Source organism: Mastacembelus armatus, chromosome 14 (genome assembly GCF_900324485.2).
Source record: "Mastacembelus armatus chromosome 14, fMasArm1.2, whole genome shotgun sequence".
NCBI classification, from domain to species: Eukaryota; Metazoa; Chordata; class Actinopteri; order Synbranchiformes; family Mastacembelidae; genus Mastacembelus; species Mastacembelus armatus.
In genome coordinates, this window is record NC_046646.1 from 16,109,975 (window position 1) to 16,134,815 (window position 24,841).

A 24,841-nucleotide genomic window follows, 5' to 3' on the forward strand; every position below is an offset into this window, starting at 1 on the left:
ATTAATTATTTTGAAATATCTCAATTTGACAGTGTGCAAAGCATAATTAAAACTGATTAGGTTCACTTTAGATAAAATGCACTCAGTGGATCACCTCTCTTCAGTCATTAATTAAGCATAACTCAATGAAATCCATTATACAATCAATTTGATACAGAATTTAAAGGTGTGACAGGAACTTAGTCTAGCTAGTCCAAAAAAGTTTATTGTCAGAGACAAGCATACCATATCCGATGGTGCAGGACTCAGCTTTGTCAAAACGGATCACCTCAATAGCTTTGGGGCAAATCTCAATCTCCTTGTAGAGCTGCAAACACAAGAAAAAGTACAATAACTGATAAAAACTAAAGGTATAGCAGGACTGTGATGTTGTTGGATAGAGAAGGTCAAAGTCATATTATGGTTTCTTAATAAGGAAAGCATAGATTCATGTATTATTCAGGCTCCTTAACACAGCAATTGCATGTCAAGGTTGTGGGGTCAAAATCCAAGTCAAGTCTGTAAAGTGAGTGGGTGCTCAGACAAGGGTTTGACCTCCCAGCGGGCGGGAGCATAGGCACAGCTGTGTGTATGAAACAACAGGCAGGAACAGAAGACTGCAGTGTGTAATGTGCTTTAATGTTGAGAAATAATAATGTAATATCTTAGACTAAGGATGAAAGAGGGTGCAATGAGTCACTGATCAAAGCTGGAGATAAAAGAGCTCTTGAGGAAAAGAACGAATATTACAATGATTGTGCTGTGAGATCCTGTATCACCTACAAAGCACCATCACAAAGAGAATTCATTCTGGAGTTTACAGTCCCAGAATAATGTGGAGGTGAGGTATTTTCAATAAGAGGGATTGTTGATTGTGCTCAAACACAAACAGGCAAACACAAATGGGTACTGTTCTTGGTACACACAATACACCCAGAGTACTATTTTACATAATTTATAGCATATGTTATGGGTCTTCTTTTGAATTGTGTATGCATTGCAAATCAAATCTGCAGCCAAGTCATAAAACATACACACGCCTGTATCCATATCTGCCAGTGAAACTATGAATTAATGCTAAGATGGAGACCCTGAAATCCAAATGAGACATTGTGCCCCAACTGATACTAAATTACAACAAAACAAAAAAAACCCCAAACCTTTAACTATAACTATGACACATACAGTGAAATAATTGCACTCTACAGCTTTCATTACTTGATACATGCAGTGGTCTGAAATATTATATACAGTAGATTCATGGTTCATTATATGACAGACCAGAGATATTTTGTCTGTTACATCATAAATTATAATAATGCCATTGCTTCAGTATTTGTTTCCTCACCAGGTCAGAGATGTCGTCCTCAGGTTTGGGAATGTAGAAGAGCATCTGGTTGTCAACCCATACTTTCAAACGCAGGTAATAACTGGATGGGTCTATCTTATGGGTCTGTAGGTAACATGGCAGGAGGCAATGAGTGAAAAAGACATAATTAAACAGAGGGAACTGTCAAATTAGGCAAGTATAACAAGTGTATTCATTCTTCTTTGCAAAACATGAAAGGCACAATTACACTAAATACTGCCTCTAAAATATATATCCCATGTATTAAAAATATAGTATTTGTACTGCTATCATTGATGACCTACCTTGCAGACAGTGTTCAGGACTTCCAGTGCAGTCTCACCAGGCTGAATGATGGCCAGGACAGGCTGATTGCTTGGCAGACACACCCAGGACGGAGTCAGGTAATCAGGAACCCAAATGTCACTGTCTACGTTCTGCTGAGGAACACTTTTCACAGAGCCCTCTCTGTCCTTCTAAAAAAAAAACAACACACGGAGTATTTATGCATCTTTAAGTAGCCTTTGTAATGGAAACAGAAAGCACACCGTCATAAATTTAATATACCCTGAAAACGTTTTAGTTGTAGTCGAGTTCCTGCTAAAGGAAGAAAATGAGAATAACAACCATATTCTATTAACCATGATTAAAACTGCTAACGTCATAAAATTATCCTCCAAGTTCATCATAATTTCTCTTCTTCCTCCCAAAGAAACACGATTTGGTTAGATGGATTAGATTAAATTGATGGAAACTGGCAGCAGCCTGAAAGCACCAGGAGATCTGATTACAAAATTTAATTCATTTGTGTTGTTGATGAGTGCCTCTTGATACATTTGTCTCACTGTGTGGATGTGTTACATATGTGTGTGCACTTTAATTTTTGTGTGTGCATGTGTGTGTGTTTGTGTGTGCATTCTATAACCTTTAAGCCCATCAGAGTGACCTCTGACAATCTGGCAGTCACGTCAACCTCTCTCATCTCTTTCTCTTGTTTCTTTATTTCAACCTCACACTGTCACTGATACCTTATCACCTAATATCAAGTAACAGCATCCACATTTATTCTTTCATTCCTCTGTTGCACCCTGCACCCCCCAAGCTAATCACTGCCTCTCCTTCTGGTGCCCCCTCACCTCTTTCTGCACATCACTCCATCACATTACTCCACCACATCTTTCATTCACGCCATATAATCTGCTGACAGTTAACAATCTGGCCCAGTGGTCCCTGTTTAAATGAAATTAGACTTGGCTGTATCTGTGTGTGATTATGTGTCTTGGTTAGTAAGAAAATGAATCAGAGAAGGAAACTTTGGCAAAGTGCGTTTTTGTATGCACAAATAAACATATATGCACATGTTCACACATGTGCACAAACAATCAGAATACACAGATAGAAGACACACACACACACACACACACAAACACACATTTTCTCAGACAGACAACAGACCGCAGGGCCCATAACTAGTACCTCCCCCAACTCCCTGAACTCCTCAACCCTGCTCAGCACCATCTGGCTCCCCTCCTGGCCCATCTAGGATGCCTCTGCTGGGGGGCGGGGGTTTTCAGCAGTACAGTGAATGCTCCCTCTCCCTTATCCCATTTTTTGTCATCAGTTGGATTCCCCAGAACAAACAGAGAATTAAAACTGGGACAAGTCCATCAGCTGCAAACATTCTGAGTTCTTTCTAGAAATGCTTACTGAAATCATCTAAGTCTTTGTTAGTGATGCAGCATTTCCAGCTCCATTTGACTACAGACAGACACACTTACTTCCTACCCTGTGCATTACTTTACTGTAGTCCCATATTCTGTCAACTGAAGTTGGGCGTGGGTGGAAGAAAATCAATCTCCCATGGTGCCACTGGGGGCCTCCACAGTCAGAGTGGTTTAGTACTGCAGAGTTTGCTTTTATCTGCTGAGTTTAGACAGAGGCCTGTTTTCCCTCTTTCCCTCATCTCTCATGCCTATTCGTTCTCATAAAATATGAAGCTGGCATCCTCGTCCTTGCACCACCCATGAATAATCAGAATTAATTCATAATTCCTATAAAGTCGTCATTTTCCAGGTTGTGATAAGGCACTACTGGCCATATTATGGCTTAGAGAAAGTAGTGTTCTTTGTAAGTACATTATTCATTGTTTGCAGTTGTCTGTAAAATGTGGTCATTATAACAGATACACCAAAGCACAGATGGTGGGAAACTGCCATGTCTGCATAATTTGTTGAAACATCAGAAAGCTAATGATCTGAATATATCAGATCACATTTGTCTTGGAGGGATTAACTGAGAGAAATATACCTCACTCATAACCCAATGATGATAGAGTCGAAACTGGCTAAAGCAAATGAAAAAAAATAAATAAATAGAAATCAATAAACCTGATTTAAATATGATGTTAGAAAGACTAGAATAGCAGAGAATAGTAGAAAATGAAAATAAGATAAGAATAATGTCATTGTTTCTGGTAATGACACAAAGTTGTCAGTAGCAAAAAAAAAAACAAAAGCAAACCCAAGTTATTTGTGTAAAAATGTGTGAAGCGCATTCGTTGACAAAGGTGGAGGAACAGCTGCAGAAAAGAAGAAGGGTTGTATCTACTATAAATATACTTCTGCAGCTTTTAAAGTTTTTATAAATCTGCAAATGTCTCCAATCGTGCATCATTGAGAGAAGTTGATGTCTGAAAACATTAAAGCAGAAGCCTAAATGTGATCCCTTCTCTCTGATGCAGAAGAGTGAGACGATATCGGTTAAGTGAAGATGGGTGGAAAATCCAGAAATGTTCCTGGCCTCAGGGTCTTAAGAAGCCCGTAACCCATTACACAAGTACAAAGGTTTATCAGATGCCACAGTGATTTTTATGCTGACTTATACATAAGGCAAACAATGACAAGGAGTTAGCCTACAGCTACACAGGTTCTGGTTCACTGTAGTGGATGCCAAACTAAGAGGAAATTAGTGTTTAGCCTTTGGAAGATTATAACTGCACAAAAATAAACAATCACAGTATCTGTTGTAGGCTTTGTCATCTTGGTTTGGCTACATGACAGGCACACTAACCACTAACATAAAATAAAACTCAACAACATAAGTCAAAGTCACTATGTTCCTGAAAACAAAAGCACATTTATAATGTGTGTTGACTGAGCTCTTACAGATTTCTCACTGGCAGAGTCTTCAAATGTACGCTCCAAGGGCTTTCTAACCGGGTCCATTCCATCAACAAACACCTGCAAACACACACAGCGAACCACACATTGAAGAATTATATCACAACTGCTCTGCGGTTATTATATGTAATTATCACATCTACAACTACAAAGCACTGTACAAATACCACCACACCTTCAACTGTCAAACATACATTATGTTTGTTATTTTGTTGAGCACTTGCATTGCGTGTTGAAGTAATCTATGTGGATCATTACCAAAATCCAGTTTCAAACAAATTCTTAAGTGAGGTTTCCAAAAGTTCAGTACATGACCTTTGCTATTCTAACCTGTTATTTTCTTTAACATTAGCAAAAATCCCAAACTGTGAAGTCAGTGGAACGTTTCTGGCATGCATGTGTCAGTATGGAGACCTGATTAATGGAGGGATGTCCCTTGGTCTTCTTCTTAGATGCGGTGTCCAGCCCCCAGAGGGAGGAGAAACGGCTTCGACGTTTACTGAAGGTACGAGGCATGGCCTGGTTTCGCCTCCTGATGGTGCTTTCTGTACGGGCTGACACCTGTGACACCGATAATTACAACAAGCTGTACATTAATCAAACGAACAGGGTATTTAAACCTTTATTTCATATAGTTTCCTAATGCGTACATTGTTATTTTTAGAGAAACTGGTCAAGGTTAACGTATGCTGTATTTGAGTAATTCACATTGGTCATATGAATGTAGAATGAAATAAAAGTCTTTCTTTTGTAGATAATACCCATGTCTGTTACTACGTTTGACTTACTTTCCATCTAAATGATCCACTCCCTAGAAAGTGGATCAGAGTACAGTTTAGCATTTGCTACACAGCTTCTGAAATTTAGGACGTATTAAGCATTTGACAGACATTAAGGTAATAAAGTTTTTGCATGTATGTATAGGCATGTACTATACAGTTGGTATGTGCTGTTCATGAGACACAAACAGATCAATGATACAAGATCAAACTGTCCTCAAGACTTTTGTTATATAAGCTGTGTGTGAGAGGTCATTTTACTGCAAACATTAATAATGACCAGAGATAACGAGAGTTTTATATTTACTACAAATGACCAGCATCAAAATTGTGTCCAATTATAGCAGTGTTGGACTAATGCATTAATAAAATCTCAAATCTGGGAGAAAATGGGAAAGTAGACAAAAAGAAAATGAGACAAATGGACATGGGGTGAGACAGAAAGGAAGAAAGGGTGAAGGAAAACAGCAGAGAAAAAAATGAAAAGCAAGACAGTGAGAGGGAGAGAGAGACTGACACAAAGGAAGTGGGGTGTAGGCAGAAGAAGGAGGGGGGGCTTTAAGAGAGCAGAGAGTGTTAAGCCTGTTTATGGGAAAGTGCCTCAGGGTTGGCAGCTTACTAACAGAGTTCATATTGATCCACTATTCACCAAAATACACTGTCAACATTTGATGTGATCTGTCTGCGTTTGGTATAGTCAATGGCCTGCTTGTATGAAACTGTCCTACTGAGAAACTGTGTCCACCTCTTCCTCTTCACTGTTCTTTGTTTGCTGGATGATATTTGGCCGAGCACACAAGATACACACACCAGCATATAGATCATTCCATAGTTGTGTTTCATTCTATACATTCTTAGAGTGCTGAAATTGACAACCCGTCCACATGCAGAACAATGAGCTAATCACTCAACACCGGCAGAGGTGAACGAGTTGGGAGAGCAGTTCATTTTCATTTTCATCTTGTAAAAAAAGAATGTTCTGAATGAAAACTCTTTGTATAGTGTGTACCTAAGTCTTGTGGAACTACCCCATTACTACCAATTTTAAACTTCATTTGCTGGGTGTCACACATTGTGTTACAGGTTGTCACACATTTTAGACAGTCACACTGTCAGAGTCCACAGTACAACTGAAAGAATGACACAGTGTAAGACAGGTTCATTTCTGGTGTAGTTATCCAGCAGTGCCAATAGAAGCCAAAGCTTCTTCAGGAAAGCTGCAGAGGATATCTAAAATAATGCTGATATAGTGGCTATTTTGTAAAGCTAAGATAAGGGTGTTCAATTAGCATTGCATTTCTTGCTTCCTACTTGCTTGATCATTTAAAATATGCCTTAACCTAAGGCTATATGCAGTGACTGTTAGTTAGCACATTTGTCAGGCAATCAAAAATTCTTGTTTTCAGTAGGCGCATGTGAGAAGATGCTTATGCTAACAGCCAGAACACACCCACTCTCCAAGCTGGGCTGGTATTGAGGGTGGGCAATTGGGAACCTCTCACGCAATGCCTACTGGTACATGCAGGGACATGTGAGACAGAGTTTAAGCTTTGGATTAAGGATTACATTTAAGAGTAAAATTACAGCAAGTTGCTGTGAGAATAGATAATCAGAAATGACTGCTAAAGAATGTGTGTGTAATCCTACCAGTGCATGAAAGGAAGAAACAGAGAAGATGCCCAGTCGTCCCATGGCCACCTTAGTGGGACGTGAAGCAAAGCCCAGTAAGCGTTTGGGGTTGGGGGGCTCGCTGCCCTGCAAACTTGCCAGGTAGCACCGACAGCGGAAAAGATCCATCTGAAACCGCTCCAGGTTCTGCTCCCACAAGAAGATCTGAGAAAAGGGAAACATGTAAAACAGTGAAAACGATTTGTGATTATTTAATATAAGCAAATTTTGATTATTAGATTCAGATTCATCCATAAAGTGGCCGCTGGCAAAAATCACAACAGTAATAAAGAGTAAAGAGATAAGATAAAAGATAAAATGTGCATGAAAGATCATTCCCTTCAGGAAGAGTGAGATGTGGGAGTGTTGAAGCCCCTGCAGAGAGATATTACTCACCAACACAACCCCCACCAGTCCCCGACCTACTGTGCAATGTGCAATGTATCACAGGGTGGGCCGTAGGAGGTGGAACACAGGGACACACACTTGCAATAGAACACAATCTAGACTTAACTTGCACTGTTTCCTGTCTTTATCCAATTTAATTCAGGACTTAATACTAAATAATACACCTGCTCCTTTTTTGAGTCTTTTAATTCAACATAGATCCTAGGTCTGTGTTCCTATGTAAACTCATTTTCTAGATTAATGTGGTCCCAGATAATCATCTTGAAAGACGTCAGTGTAAAAAGGTTGAAGCTTTAATCCCATAACAGCCAATCCCAGGATTTTCTCAGAAATGTTCAAATTAACCACTTCCATGGGCCTTTTTATGGAATATTTGTTTCATTGACTATCAACCAATTTCCACACACGCATATAAAGACACAGACACTTGCTCAGACAAGGAGGCCTATTGTTAGCGAGCACCTTCTTAAGCTCTCTTGCAATGCTTGCATGCAATCAGCAGCAGCTCCAGACATGCATGGAAAAAGAATAAAGCTATAGGCTATGTTCTATTCAAAGTGAACAAACTTGATCCTACAACAGCTTTGAAATTTCAACTGCTTGTTTCAAAGCAGCATTTTCAGGTTGACCTGAAAGTGTTGCATGTGTTTCAACATGTGCTCTGAATATTCTGCATTCTGCTGCACTTGCATGTGTTTATAAATGAGCACCAGCCGAAATATTTGAAAACATATGTCACGGCAAGTACTCCTTAAGAACATTTGGTAGGATGACGCCATGCGGTAAATATGATGTATTGCTTGGATGGAGCATCGGTGTGGTTCAAGAGTACACAGATGTGCATCTGTAAAGCTCCTTAAAGCCCTTTAAAGTCTTAACTCATTCAGGTGGAAGATAAAGACACTCAGCTGGGTGCTCAACGTATGGGATTACCAACCTGGGTCATATCAGCATCACATACAGATACATACATATACCTACAGTATGACATGTAAATAATATGAAAAAATGTTTTCTGACACTGAGACGTCCCCCTGAGTCTTCTGGGTTTTCTTTAATCTTGTATGCAATTACTGCATGTAACACTTTAAATAATGTATCTTGACACGTACTACACAGTTTCCCCTTTGTCCCCTTCCATCACTCAACAAGACCACTCACTCGCCTTCATACCTGCTCCAGTATGGTCTTCCTCTTCTTGGCGTCAGTGACGGTGGATAGCTGCATGTCTCCCATCTTTTTCATCTTCTCATCCATGTCGATCTTCTGCTCCAGCTTGCGGATCTCGGTTCGCAGCAGTCGCACCGTGTCCTCCCTGTGGTGCTGCCGAGCGAGAGCAGTGGCACATGCAGAGTGGATCGCCGTGATCCAGTTCTCCAGTTCTGTCTGGCCTGATGTCTAGCAGGAAAGAAAAAAAAAACAAAGGAAAACAAATGGTGACATATGTGAAGGATTTAAAAGAAAACAGGTCACAAATAAGGGTCAAAGACATTAAAAAAAAAACTGACAGCTAAAAGAACTGAGGTATGAGTCCAACTATTAGTCACTATAATCTCATCTTCATTTTATTACACATCTTCCCTTTTATTTAGTGAATGTCACTGTGGACGCCTGCAATGAATATAAATAGACACATTTTAATATTACACAATGGTCACCATGGTGGATCACTGTGACAGTATGACAGTGTGGCCTTTAAACATGTCAGATATAAAACAAACACATGGACACAGGACTGGCTTATCTCCCACTCGTGGCTAAATGTCATGCACTTGTATGCCATCTATTTCTGTCTCACTTGCTAATCTGCTGACTGCATGTAGTCGAAAAAATTAAATTAAACCATTAATAAACTGTGGGTACCCATTGTATTCTGACAGTGACATACTACTCTTGTTAAAGCCTAAACTGTTTGGGTTAATATTTAAAACATTTCCCATTGACTTCTGTTTACAAAGAGAACCGCTGTTAGGTCACACAGCTGTTTTAAATAACCAAGGCTCTCATACCTGGAAGAGGAAAGCGTCTCCCACTGAGTTGCTGAGACAGAAGACAAAGTCTTTCTTGGGATGTTCGGGGACAGCCTGGACAATGCTGTTTTCCACCCACAATGCATGTTTAGGAACACTGTTATGGTCAATACCTGAACGACCATCTGAGTCATACAGGAAAAGGGTGCAGCCTTTAAGAACACAGAAGACACAGATGATGTCACATTATATTTACCATTTTGTTTTATTTAATTAAAACTGAACTAAATTAAAATTAATACGGAAACAATATGGTTTCAGCAGTGAATGGCAATGTTATGGAAGTGCCCCGAAATGCAACAAAAACTACAAAAAACAACTAAATGTGTCATTTTCACACAAGTACTTAACCCCTTAAATTAAACAAACTAATAATACAATCATAGGTCTACATTTTTAGACTTTGCAAATAAAATGTAATATGAGGTCAGGAGGAATAGTAGGAACCATCAAATGTATTTATTTTTAAACATGGATCTGAGGAGAAGAGGCAGGCAGGAATGCAACTGCAGATGCTTTATCTTACGCATTTCAGAAGACGAGATTGGATTAGACACGGACTCCACCATAAAATTAAATTGTGATGAGGCCAAGGAGAGGAAATATGAGGCTATACAAAAGAGGGTAAGACAGTAAAGGTGGCAACAAAAGGCATGGTCTGGTGTGATTACACTTTAACAGGAGCCTAAAGAGGTTAGGGTCATGTTAAGGTGTTTTTAAATTTTTAATTCTATATAATTAATTAAGGGATATTTTAGGTGACTAAATATATAAATTGATGCAGCTACAGGAGCATAAATAACAGATTGAAGGTGCTCAGGTGCACACCATGTAACCACAACATCTTCAGTGTGAATCTAGTGGGAGACCTACAGCTCTTGCCTTTGAATTTTTGTTGTTCTGTGTTAAAAACTATCAAATACAGGTAAAAAGAAAAAACGAATTTTCAACAGAGGGAAAAGAGACACCTTTCAGAGAAACCCAGTAGTGTTTCCACTTGCGCCTTGTTGCAGGTTCCACCTTCTTGTTTTTCTTATGAACCAAGAAGTTCTTCACAGCAAGAGCCCCTGCTTTCCTAACTGTGCCTTGTGCACAGCCCATCAGACTGTCCGATGGATACGCAGCACTGAGTGTGCTGCTACTCTGCTCATCACTCACAGCAGAGCCCGCTTCCTCTGTGCAGTCTCGACTTTGATGTGCCTGACAAGAGAGTGAATGAAATAAAGGAATGAGAAATACTTTATGATGAATCTATGATTACCTGTACTTAAAAGAAATATATACACATCCATATAAAAAAATTAACTAACCCAGACTTGACTCTCCAGTTCCTTCCGGAAATTCTCGTACACTCCTCCCCTGGCTCCTTCACCGCCTCTTCCTTCTAGTCCTCCTGCACTGCTGCTCCCACTGTCGCTGCCATTGAAAACACTGCTCTCAGTAGCCGAGTACAGTGAGAAAGAGGCCGACATGGCCTTACAGCGCCGTGACACCAACTCTCCATCGCCATCTATCTCCGTAGTGACGCCATCGATGCCACTGTCACCATACTCACTTCCCTCACCGAGCACACCCGAGATGTCCTGTCAGCGAGAAATACAGGATATAAACAAAGATGAGTTACTAATGGATTATTAAAGTGTATATATATATATATATATATATATATTTCCTGTCTCTCTCCACTGTCCTATCAAATAAAGGCAAAAAACTGCCCAAAAAAAACTAGTAATACAAATAAAAAGCACTTATGATCCTCTGTTCTCCATTAATTAATACTTCTGGGAATGTGTTGAAGCCTGGTTTATTATTTTAGTACCTCCCTTTTATTTGGTAACTTTTTTCTACCAATGACACAATAAAATTACAGAAAGCATGTGAATATTTTTTTTTCTAATGACGTAGTTTTGTGTTTGTCTATTAAATCCCTTATTAACTGGCTTCCTGGCGATACTTTGCAGGGACTTTCTTTCTCTTTTACCCTTTGAATGAACCTGCTTTCGTAAAAATACAGAAAGTCTTAAAAATGATGTTCAAATTTTCATTGTGTGTATATTTATATATGTCAGGCCCGTGTGTTTGTGGTTAGTGAATGAAGCATGAATGACAAGGTTTAATGCTTTAATTTCTGGAGGGGGAATAGAAACCCTGCCAGCACTGGACAGTTAACCCCAAAGCAACTTTCTATCTAAATCCTTGTAATCCCATTCCCCACTACACAAATATACACACATAATTAAATGTGCATAAATAAAACACACAACTGCAAAACTCCAGAACATGAGCACACACAGGAAATGTCTCTGGTTGTCAACAAAATGTTAATTGCTGGGTTGACTGGTGTCCTCTGTCATGTCTATGAACCCCTTGGACTTCCTGGATACTACTGGTAAACAAAGTCCTCTCTCATTCTATATTTAGTGTGTCTGTATTTCAAAAAGGAACTACCAGAAATAGCACAGCAAAGTATTAGACTTTTAATCAGAGTACAGCGTCATCTATAAAATACATAGTACTTATTATATGATCAAACCTGGGTAGTTTGTGCTCGTCGTCCCTGGAAAGCAGGGCATGGTGTTGCAGAGATGCCGAGCCCTTCCAAACCCTCAGACAGGCAGTGAGAGCGTCTGCAGGGGAGTGTGAATGCTCCATATCCACCAGCATCCTCCTCTGTTGGAGACATCAACCCCTCCTCTCCTTCCCCATCTCCATCGCACACAGTTTCTCTCCGGTTTTTAGAGTAGCGGCTCCTCTCCCCCCTGAGGCTAGGACTCTGCTGGCTGCACAGATGGTCCAGAGATGATGCCCTTTCAGCTGAGCCTGGAACATACACAGGTGGTTACTGCAGGAGAGTGTGTGTATTCACGTGTGTATGTGAGACCAAGGTGAATTTAGCATGATTACTGTCTGTTACTTTCAGATAACTTTGCTACTTTTGACATAGAAAGTAACCTTCTCCATGTGTATCTGTGCCTTCTGTGAATCTATTTCTATCTATATGTCTCTATGTGCATGTGCAGCAAGCCCATGCATTACCAACCACCTGGGGATTGAACAGTTGTGTTACCAGTTACCGCCTGCAGACACACTGAACTCCAACAGCTTCAGCACGGGGCCATTTCAGCTAACAACCCTGTGATCAACAGAGCTAGGACAACTAATGGATGGCAGCTAACGTTCAATCAGACCTTCTCAAATCACTTTTGTGCCTGTGCAATTTTCTCCACCACACTCTTCCCAATCACCTGTAATGTGAATCAAATCAACACCCCTGACCACGTGCACTGGTATACACATATAAAGACTTTTTTTTTCAAGCATCAGTCACCATACACGTGGGAGCTACAGAGTTTCTTTCTGAACAAAACCTGCAATCTGAGGAAAACTTCAGATGCTTCAATATGTACTGTTTCTATTCAAGCTGTGAAATATGTCCATCAAGATTTGACGTACAGTACCAGTCAAAAGTTTGGACACACTTTCTCATTCAATTCAATGGAGTGTGTCAAAACTTTTGACTGGTAGTGTATAGCCATGCAGATATAAAATATAAGCACTGTTGGCAACAATAACAGTGACTGACAGCTACATTTCTTTTGGGAACTAATAAAATACTTTATCTATCTGAATAATGTAATGAGAGAATTGGACATGTATTCTCTAACTGTAAACAAACAAACAAATTAGACATCTTTATGCCTGTGTTGATCCGAAATGCTTGAACGCTTTAGTGTGAATGTGTGTTTACCATCCTCACCTGCGCTGCCTCTGGCACATGTAAACTGCTCCTCCTCTTCTTCTTCTATTCCATCTATCATCTCCTCAGTGCTGGTCAGATGCTCCTGGCTCAGGTCAGACAGAGAGAACTCCAGGCTGTTGTCTCTCCACATGTCAGCTGACTTTGACCGCTTCTTTTTAAAACTCCCTCCTTCCCGGGACCCCTCAGACACTCGCTGGAGGTAATGTTCACCTCCAACAATATCTCCCTCCCCATCCCCCGTACAGTCTTCTCCTCCATCCTGAGCGACAGTGTCTGCCTCTGAGGTTTCAGGAGTTGGTGTGGCCAAAAGTTCGTCATCTTGTTGATAGGACTCAGGCCTCATCGTCATGGCTACGCGCTGTGTCCAGTGAGGGTTGATGCCAAACTCTTCAAACTCATCTGTTGTGTTGAAAGGCTCCAGTCCGTTCTCTGCTAAGGATTGTGGGATGCTTGGAGTGCTGGAGGAGCGAGTTGATGTTTCAGAGTTTCTGTGCTCCTGTTTCACTGAAGAAGAGTGCCTGGAACGGCGGGCGATTGTCTGCTTGCTGGAAAGACGGAGTGAGCGGGATGTGTGCTTACGGGAAAGATGACCCGTCACATCACCGTAGAATCCACTGTCCCCATTCTGACTCTCCGTGTTTCCCATGATTCAACTGCACATTGAGAAAACATACACAACTTAGAAATTGAAGTTATGTATTATCCATACTGCCAGAACAGTTACATCACAAAAATCAGTATTTAGCTTCATTCTGTTGATAAAAGGTTATCTCTGCACCCGCCTTCACCTCATGCTCTCTGTTATATAAGCACATGGAGCTGCTGAGTCAACTGCTGTCAGATCAGTTGGTCCCTGTGAGTCACACATTATCAAACCCACACCATCAGGTTCTGAGTGTAGGCTCAAACTACAGAGAGAAACTGACAAATATCCTCCTCCAATGTGGCAAAAACCTGTTTTAACAAGTAAATTAATCTCATATTGAGAATCACAAAAATAATAATGTTATTTGGTAGGGCTGAAACTAAACTATTTGAAGAAACTTACTTATTTTACAACTTACTGCAAATAAAATTATTCAGAAATGTTGGGTAGTGCTGAGATAGCAAGGTGTAAAACCTGTGCCTACCTGTGGTTAAGAAGCCACATCACAAGCATCTCAACATCAGTGTCGTTTCATCTTAGACTGACCGCATGATTCTCCACACATCCTCAAACAGTGGTGCCGGTTTCTCCTGAGCAAGAGGAACAACAAGAGAGAGGAGTGTTTCTCACAACTTCAAGTGACCTGATGTATCAAATGAAAGAGGAGACGAGAGGAGGAAGATATTTCTAAATCTACAGCAGGAGGGTATGCCAAGTTTATTACATAAAGCAGTTAAAAGGAAATCTTTAAAAGCACACTACAGAAGGATGCTATAGTATGAGAGTCCCTGTATAGGATGGGAAGGGAAAAGACAATGGTGTTAATTAAATTCAAAGGCATCAAAAACTGCAGGCAAACAAAAAGCACACTGTATGCTATCTCACTGATTATCTAAAACAAAGCATAGAGTTTTGGTCTGAGCCAGAGGGGAGAAAAAAAAGACTCACCCATAACTACATTTTCTTTGAACTGCACCCTGAAACACATTGCCAGCCCAAAACTACACAGGCATGTATAAGCATGCACACAAACATTTTGGGAAACACCCCTTTTTTGCCTGAATACAAAGGGATTTATGCACACACGCACACACACACGCACACACATTTAAATACACTGCTGGTAAAATGAAAGAAAATGAAATGAAAGCAACTATGGAATATGATTTTCTGCTTAAGACCCAACTAAATGATCCTTGCCAACATGACCTAATTTTCTCTAATACCAGCTCTGAGCTGCTGAGACTAGACCAAGATTTCTATAATGTGCTAGGTATATTGTGAAGGTATGCAAACACAAGTATGCTTGCTTGTGCACAGATTTGATAAATTTGCACATATTTTCAGTTCATATCCAGATGATAATTTAGTTTGTATGTAGAATGAGGCAGCTTACATAAAGTATTTACCTTATTCAAAGTTCTGTTTAGATGCTTCAGTTGTGGTGAGTAATCTTAACTGGACATTTGCTTGTTTTTCATTACATCTGTTGTTTTTTTATTACTGGGGCAGAAATATGAAAACTCAACCGTGAAAAAGTTCTCGGAAAAGACAGAAATGAGAGTTCAGAAAAGGAGAAGTAGAAAGGGTATGAAAGTCGATAGTCAGAAAATGCATGAAAAACACACACACTGTGTTGTTTCAGTTGTGAGCTCTGACTTTGCACCCTGCCACTGCTGTGTGTTCATGTATTTAAACTTGGTCACTGCAGCACATTTTCATCCCAGCTGTGGGAAGCAGTTATATAAGCTAAACTTAACCTTGATATATCTCCTCCTTTCCTTTTCCGCTTCCTAACACTCCAGTCTTTATTTCTTCATATGTCTTCCATCCCATCCAGTCTGATGGGACTTAGCCAAGCCCACATGCTGGACACCAACCCCCCAAATACAGACACAAATATTATTATCAACACTCATTGCTTGACATGTGATAGATATTAATTTTGGAGTCAGTCATGCTTCCCTTTAAAATCTGCTGTTCATTTGGTAATAATTAAACTTGTACAACCATTTAGTTCCGAGAGCTCTTGGTTACATTAGCATACATTGCTGCTACTATGCCATATACAGTAATTCACATTTTGTGTGATTCAGTTCAGCTTTCACTTCTGCACAGTGGAGGTGAAAAACACATATAGAGGCCAAACAAACAAAATAATCCTGTCTGACACAACACAGGGAAAATCAAACCTCTGTCTTTCCTCTGGCAGTGTGCAGTCTAAAATGTTTAGTCTCGTCGTTTCTCCTGACCCAGTGCCCTGCAGCAAGGCACTGGAGAAGAAAAGGGGTAACAAGGGCAGGGGGTGGGGGGAGCTCTGTGCAAAACCCACATGGACCTGAGAGATGAGGCAAGGCTGGAGGCAAAACACACGAGGAGGGAAAGTACAGACTAGGAAGGGAAGGAATAAAAAACATACCAGGGTACTGTACTGTTGTTGGAATTTTGATATGGAAAAGCAAGAAAAAGGGGGAAGGAAGCAATGAAGGCTGAGAAGGAGAGATAGAGAGAAACTGGGGGGTCCTATTGTCGCTGAGCTTTAAGTGGATAAGTAGACATGTTCTGGCTGCCTCTCTCTGGGCTTAATTGAGGGAGCTGAGACAAAAGGGGAAACATAATTATTCGCTCTCTTTCTTTCAGCCTCCCATTCCTGTTCTCATTCTCGCAGTATATTAGCACGTTGAGAGAGTATATTAACACAATAGTCTGCACGACAGCAGCCAAAGCATCATTACCATGCAGACATGCCCACTCACAGACGACCACACAAACACACAGAGATGGGCCAAAGAATGATCTGATGAAAATAAAACTGCATACTGGTTAAATGCCTCACTAAAAACACAACTCCAAAAAGATGACCTCCTTTTGCTTCATTTTAAACTATATTTGATTTTTATTTACTGAAAGTGTTCTGGTCAACCACAATGGCCACAAACTCAGAGACAGAGATGGAGCTGAAAATTGCACTGCGACTGGATGTGGAATTTAACTTAACTCTGTGAGAAACAACTGTTCTGGCACTGTCAAACCTCAATCACTTAGAAATTTGTTAAGTACCCCTGACTAAAACTAATGAAACCTAATGGTCATGGAATAAATCCAACTTTCATCAAGATGATAATGTTCAGTTTGGTTGAAACCATTTTAAAGAGGTGTTGATTCAATGGCATGATAATTTTGGAGTCTGTTTAAATGCAGTGCATTACACAGAGGTGTTTCTGTTATTTTGCATCACCTCAATGAAATAAATGGGGTGGACAACAGCTCCAGACACCATACAGAAACCAAAATTACCATACAAACAGTTTCAATAAAAGGTGTAGATTGCCACAGTGCCACAGCTGCATTATACAGATGCTCAACACCTATACTTCAGACTCTCAGCTTCAGCAGAGATGAACAGAAGCAGGTAGATTTTTGCAGTGTGCACTACAATACAGTGAAATAAAGGCAGACATGCTTCTAGTCTCATACACCTGCACAATCCCAAGAGAAATGTGAGCAGGTTTACTGACTCACACACATGTTTTCACACCGTTTGGAAAAATACCAAAGGCCTGTCAGAACAGCCATGGAACAGACACACCCTACTTCCCCTTGCCTATCTTTTCATCTCTGCACCTGTCTCACAGCTCCGCCCTACATGACACACAGCTCAGGTCTTCAGACTCAAACCACACATGGCATGGACGTGCACTACTATACATCACTGAACAGCGAATAAAAGGCAACAAAGCCTGTCACTGCTTTTTAAGTCTGTCATTGTCAACAATCACACTGTCTAGGCTCTTCACAGAGTGACTACTGAAATTAAGCACTGATTATGAAAACACTAAGCACCTTTATTATATCTCTCCCTCCGAAAAAACAACAATCCACTACAAATGTACTTGCTTTTACAAAACTGTTCACCAATGTAAAAATGCAGTCTTCATATTCCATCCAATAACTTTTACACAAGAGCACAGAAGTGGCACTGACTGCTGGAATATGTGCAACTTTATTTTAAAACCATTATGAATAATAAATGACCTTTTGCTTTCCGAAAATAGAGAAAAAACACTATGTGAACAGAATCCCAACCATGAATAAAGCAGGTCATTTTCTGCTTTTAAAAAGTGCTCACTGGGTGTCCTGCACATTTCCTTGTGTTGTTTTAGAAAATTTGCTAATAAAACTGTTAACAGTCTTGGCTGTTAGGTGAGAATAGCCTATCTAGATTCCTGGCACTGCATCATCATAGTGTACAGTCAATGTGTATCATACATTATAGGATCTGACATTCTCAAAAGAGTCCCACACAGGTTTAACTGAATAAATATAGTTTCTTATTACAAATTAACAACTGTGGAGGTTTAAAGAACAGACACTTTCACCATCTCTTGTGATACTCAGACTCATTTACTGTGTTTTTGACCTGACTAATTAATGAGTAATGAGGTTACTGGTAACCTTTATTGTTTGAACTGAAAAATAAAGACAGTATCAGTGTTTCCTCATTAGCATTTGGGACTTTGTAATTCCCAGTGAATGGTCAAATGAAAATAATAAAACCTAAAAGAGACACTGAAACTAGTGATCAGTCTAGACACTGCTGTAACCAGAGAAGCTCTCGGTTTGACCAACCTCTCTGAACTCTCTCTGCACTCTTAACCATGACCACCCCCCATCAAGCCTCAAAACACATGACGCAGTCTCAGGACTCACCCCTCCCTTAGGTCTTTTCCCGCACTTTTCACATACCATACCCCCTCCCTCAAGGCAGAGAGCAAAGTCACCCCCCACCCCTTTCCAGAAAGGCTAGCAGTCTCTCTGGGGGGTAAACAAAGGAATTCTGAATAGGGCACACTTCAGCCCAAGCAAGTCAAAATAGATTACCATGGAAATCTGGAAGAAGGTGTTATCAGGAGGCCTCCACGCTCAGAGATTTTGCATACACACCTGCATCCACCCACAGAAATACACACAAGCACAGCTGCAAACACGCATGCATATAGACTGGGAATTCCTTGTAGTTGTTTATGCTCAGCAAACCTGCTCTGAAAGATAAACACACAAATAAAGATCAAGGACTCATCCGTTAGTGCATGTCTCTATGCACATACACACCTAGGTGTGTGTGTGTATTTGCGTGAGTGAATTGTTCACATTTTAAAAGGAACTATATCTATTGCTAAGATAACAGTCAGATATGCTCAGAAAAGATCCTATTGTAGAGATGGGAGTGCACACTCCACTGCACTCCCACAGTCCCTCTGAGACAGCACTGTCTGAGACATCACTGGGAGAATTCCCTGAAAGAGGAAGATTAGCTTTGTATTCACCCTTTCGGGATCTGACGAGACACGCACCATCTCCCCCCTCTTTCAGCTTAAACACACACATGTACATACACAAACAGTGTGCCCGCAAGCATGAGTATTAGCTGGTGCTTAAATCAAACATTAATTTCTTTAAACTGGTGAGAGACATACTATAATTCCTTCCTGAAGAGTGCTTTCATTTTGAGGCCACAGAGGAGTGCAAAGCATAAGAATGACAGAACAAAGTGGAGTGGGAGGAAATTAAAAGATGATTGCTATTCATTTACTATGGTCCCCTCTATTTGTCATCAACTTGCAGAGAAGTGGAGATGATTGTGTTAATCATACTAGTACAAGCAAATTCCCTGCCAGCTCTTGTCAAAAAGCATGTACCAGACAGTGAAAAATGATACATATATATACACATAACATTTGCAAAATAGTACATATAAATCAGATAAAAAGATTGAGGATCAAATAAAAAAGATAAAGGGCAGTGGAAGTCAATGTCAGCCACTTCACTACACGTTCCTCCTCAAGTGTCACTAACCTCATTAAATACGCCCCTTCATCTTTCTAGGAGCTTATGCTACACACTCCTTAACTCAGATTTCAGCGGACTGTCTCTGCAGCATGGTGCAGTCAGGGATTACCATATTTTATGGAAAAATCCTTCCACCACAAGTGCTCCATTGAGTGAGAGGCCCGTGAGAGTCAATGACTGTATGTAGCTTTTTGACGTTCCACTTTGTAGCTGCTGCTGCTGAATGCAGGCTCAGCAATCACAAGTCCACGTATGAAGTAAAAGACAGGAGGCTGCATAGATTTAAACCTCCCATTATCATCTTTGAAGATGTATGTTTTAATGTTTTGTACTGGATGGTCAGTAATGCATTACTCCATTTGTTCTGAGAGACAGAAAGAAATCAAGTGTGGGCCTAAATTTAATCTTTCCTGGACTTAACAGAGTATAACTATACGGTATAGCAGGCTGACTGATAAATGATAACCTATATGATTTTTATTAAATGTTAATAAGACAACTCCCTCTTTTGCTATTCCTCAATCAACGCTCACTTGTTTGTCCTGATGAAATAGTGATTGCAGAGACAAGTCATCAAAACCAATCAACTGAATATTCACTTGGTAATTTGTAAATTACAAATATGTGAGAGGCAGTAAAAGAAGCGTTGCATTAATTATCAAGGAGGAGTGGGACAAGAAGTTGACTGTGCTCCAGATTTAGCTGGTAACTGTAGAAACCCTGTAGGGCTAGGCAGCCTGGAGGGGGAGCGGCTGAGCGTGCACAAATAAAATAATGTTAAAAAAGAAGGTGAGTACTGTGCTGACGTGGCAGCATATTTGAATTTCTTTAAAATATACCAGATTGACCAGGTTTTATAGCAGCTATTCTCGAGTCAGTGTCCATGTAATTCTTATATTAAGATTTCCTTGGTAGTTTATCAGTGCAAATATGTGAACTGGAACGATACAAAAACTATGGCAAACTTATCAATTAACTGCTGCTAACATTTCAGTAAAACCTGTGCATGTAGATAAAACTGATTCAGTCTTGTAGAAAATGAGGTGCATGGTTTAAAAAGAATGGCCAAATTTATACATTATTAATTTCACCATCAAATATTGTCTTTAAAATCCATATCAGGTAAACCCTGCCATCACCACAAATCCAGACATAGACGCCCTCAGACAAACACAGACAGGGGTGAATGGAGCCAAATTGGCAGGTAATACTTCCTATTCCGCTCTGTGCAGTCTGGAGAGACAGGGAAATAACAGGTTGGATGAGCGGGCGAGAGAGAGGGATAAGAGGGTTTCAGGCAAAGGTAGACTGATTGAGGTGGGAGGTTGAGACTGGGGGGCTGGGATGAGAGTGGCAGGAGGGTCTAGAAAAAAAAAACATGATGGCGCTGAAAGGGGGATGAGAGGTTGTTAGAGCAGTGGGGAGCTGGTGGAATTGAGTGTTAGGCCACAGGTAGACAGACAAATGATGTGTCCTGAGGTGGAAGGGGACATGAGAGGTAAATAGGTGGAGTGGTGCTGATAGGTCCTCAGAGGTTGATAAAGATGGATGTTGTGCCAGTTCAAAGTAGGGCAGGTGTGAACAGGCCCGATTTGTTGTCACTAACAATATGACACTATCGGGAGAGAATTACTAAATAGGTTATTGTCCGTGTGTGTACTGCGTGTTTGTGTCACATGGTCAATAAGAGAGAGAAGACATATAGTTTCTGTATTGTAGTACACTATATGTGCAATAATTCATTAGAACACCTATTTAGACTAAATAGAATAAAAACAACCCATGATGTAGAATTGCCAAGAGTAAATTCAGAAAACAACTATTAACCTGGATGTGTTAATGGAGTTATATGTTTATTCTGATTCCAAAATCTGTGCAACATGATTGAGGCTTAAATACTGCCCATATGTATTATGTAGATATTCTCTTCCTCTGATTTTAGTCAAATTGTTAGAGTAATGCAAGGGCAGTTAAAAACCACAAAGCAAAACTGATATCACTTTATTAATTAAGAAAACTGCTGAGGCTCTGCAAAACCTCTGTAGGACTCCCCTAATAATTACCAAGGAGCCAGAGAGGCTTTAGCATGACTGCACAATGACAGGTAAGAAAAAGTGGAGGAGGAAATATAGAAAGACACACAGGGGCAAAATAACAGTATAAATATGACGACGGTGAGGAGGCAGGTACAGTAATATTAAGAAAGACGTAGCGGCAGAAGAACGGGAAACACCCAGAAGGATTGGTGGGAGAGGGAGGGGGATGGGGAAGGTGCGAGGTGGAAGGGGAAGTTATCTTAGTGCATCCCTGCACCTGAGTCAACAGCAGCACTTACAAACAAAATACCCCTCTGAGGAAGAGACAGAAAACAATGTTCTGCAGTGAGGCATGGTGGTAAGAACTGTTCAGCAAGAATGTGACAAACAGCAACTCACTGTGTGGGGCTCTGTCTATCAAGCTTACAAGGAAAACACAGACCACCAAAACAATATGGTAAAGTCCTGAGTTACACAAAATTTTGATACCCTGTGGATAATTTATATCTAATAATATAATAATACACAGCTGTTTATTTACAGTAAACCTACAGTTTAAACCAAATAGCGTGTCATTACCATAAATAAATCTTCTTTTCTCTTACTTCTGCAATCGTGCATCTCACACACACACACACACACACACACACACACACTCATGCGCACACAAACATCCGTACACACAGTAGGGTGTGAGAGGTTTAGGGAATTCAAGAGAACCAACGCCCAGAAATTTGCATCAGTATTCTACAAATTTCAATGACAACAAACCACTGCAGTAATCTTAACACACAATATGTGTAGGTCAGTTTCCCACACAGGGATTGAGCTTAGATCTAGAATAAAACAAACAAAACTCATTAGAACAGAAAGTAATGATTGAGTTTCTGATCAATCTGTCTTTTCTATTCTTTTTGATTAAATGATTATTATCATTTAGACAAGAAAATGTGAGAAAAAAAAATTTTCTGTAGTGTACTACACTTTATATAAATATCTTGTTTTATCCAAAGCATCATCACTAGTAAAGAACATTACAGATAGCCTTAGCTTCTCTCAAATTATTATCCTGTAGAATATCAGCCCACTTTTAAATTATGTCTTCCCGTAAAAACATCACTATCACTGAGAGAACAAGATGTCAACAAACAGGTCAGCAGTGTGGCGTGTCTTCAGTGGACAGGCTTGGATCTAGGTCAGTGGGTCCATTTCCTGGGAGTCGAGTTCTGTGCGGACTCGAGTTAGGGGTTATTGTTTAGGCTCTGAGCGGTCACGGTGAATAGAGCCTCCCCTTACAGTGCATTAGTGACCTGTATAAGCTCCACACGACTCACTGACATCTGAGTGCAGGCCTGAGGGGAGAGGACAAAGGCAATCTGACCACACACACAAAGACATGCAGACACATTCACATGCCTAAAAGCTAACACACCACAGGACAACAATAAAAACAGAGTCTAATAGAAGCCTTATATAGCATTCACCATAGGGTTTCTATCCTCAAAGAAACTCAGTAAGGAACAAAAAAAATCCATGCAGCTCTGGTTGTGAGGCTTTATCTTTGCTTTTGTCACTCCCAGACACACACATATTCACATTCATATTTTCATATGCACACTTACAAATGCACACATAGGCTTTTGAGACTTGCCTTGTACGATCCCACTGTATCACTTCCAGGTCAACAAGCAGGAACATGAAGTGTGACTATGTGATGAGCAGTGAGTCGTTTGCTGGCTCTAATGTGGAGTTGGGGGCTGAAGGGAAAGATGGAGTGAAGGGGGCGACGAGAGGCTAAGTGCCCCGTTTCCTCTGCTTTAAACACACAGTCGCAGAAAATACACTCAAAATACACAAGCACACATGTACACAAAGTATGGGGTGTAAAAATGTCCAAACTGAGATAAAAAGGAGATCCCAGGGCAGCAAAATCTCCCCAGCGCAAACACAGCATAAACACCATCTTTGAAGACACTCTTTGCAGTCTCAAAGTGATTCCTCCCTTAAATCCCTACTCAGCACTTCACACATAAATGTATTTCCTCTCTCTCTCAAGTCTTTTACAGAAGCTTCCTGCTCAGGTAACATGTCTTGCCTAAAACTCTTGACCTTTTCCACCATTCATTTTAATAGCAAATGTTTTTTCTTTGAGATAAATGAGAAATATCACCTTGCTCACATTACTTGATCACTCAGTAAACAAAAACATACACATTCACCTTTTTTCTTGGGCAATTCATTTGTATTGAGGTCACTAGAAAAATCTCAGGATTTAACTATATCAAATGAGATGTAGATGCATACACACACACACACACACACACACACACGAAAACATATAATATACATGCATTTACACAATATCAGCTTGCAGCCCGAGCTGATGTGCAGACTGGAACACTGATCAGAGATAATGGGACGACATGACAGGGATGGAAATGCTGTCACACCAAGAGAGGAAGGAAGGAGGGAGGATGGTTCAGGAAACAGAAAGAAAGAAACAAAGCAAAAGAGAGCAAGAGAGAGGGAGCAAAGGAAGGAAGGAAGAAACTCCCAGTCCATCAGCAGACATAGAACAGACAAAAGGGAGGAAATGAATGAGGGAACATGCCAGCTCATGTCAGCATGAAGACACCCCTCCCCCGTCTCAACCCCTTCTCAAATTAGAGACACCCCATCCTGCTTTTCCTGCTCCTTTTACGTCTTGTTCTTCTCATCAGGGGGTTGATGTTGAGGAGTCTGGCACAAAAAAAATGTCCTCCACCTGATGTTATGCACACCCCAGAAAACAACTCTTAGAGTCCTGCACAACCAGATAAGTGACATTACAGATGAACAAAAGCAAGCACGTCAGTGTGACATAATGTTCATGATGATTCATTCCGCCTCTCTCATCTTGCACTTCTCATATTTTCAGAAGCTCATGCCAAAGCCCAATATCCCATAATACAGACACACTCACACACATGCATAAAAATAATAAAACAGACATATTCTCTAAATCCTTGTCATAAAATGTCAGCGTTTAAAATAAAAGCATGTCATCTATGTGTTTTCTGTGTATTTTCAACTTGTGCATAAAGAATGGAGCGGAAAGAACAGAATCTTGAAAAAAGTTGAAATATCACTAAAACCTGGATTGACTTGAGGTGGAAAAC

The 24,841-nt window shown here is 40.3% G+C and overlaps 1 protein-coding gene across 2 annotated transcripts in view; it reads right to left on the bottom strand.

The window, feature by feature from the left end:
* The window catches only part of LOC113143157 (T-lymphoma invasion and metastasis-inducing protein 1-like), a 48,477-nt gene that overhangs the window by 19,471 nt on the left and 4,165 nt on the right, over positions 1–24,841 (bottom strand). For both annotated transcript variants that reach the window (XM_026328631.1, XM_026328630.1), the window contains exons 2-14: positions 14,282–14,387; positions 13,149–13,804; positions 11,925–12,211; positions 10,702–10,974; positions 10,360–10,591; positions 9,371–9,543; positions 8,535–8,759; positions 6,933–7,118; positions 4,921–5,067; positions 4,492–4,566; positions 1,633–1,803; positions 1,328–1,432; positions 226–307 (exon numbers count right to left, since the gene is read on the bottom strand). In XM_026328631.1, coding sequence (XP_026184416.1) covers positions 226–307; positions 1,328–1,432; positions 1,633–1,803; positions 4,492–4,566; positions 4,921–5,067; positions 6,933–7,118; positions 8,535–8,759; positions 9,371–9,543; positions 10,360–10,591; positions 10,702–10,974; positions 11,925–12,211; positions 13,149–13,797 — 2,605 coding nt within the window. In that variant the 5' untranslated portion in view covers positions 13,798–13,804; positions 14,282–14,387. The remainder of the gene's footprint in view (positions 1–225; positions 308–1,327; positions 1,433–1,632; positions 1,804–4,491; positions 4,567–4,920; positions 5,068–6,932; positions 7,119–8,534; positions 8,760–9,370; positions 9,544–10,359; positions 10,592–10,701; positions 10,975–11,924; positions 12,212–13,148; positions 13,805–14,281; positions 14,388–24,841) is intronic.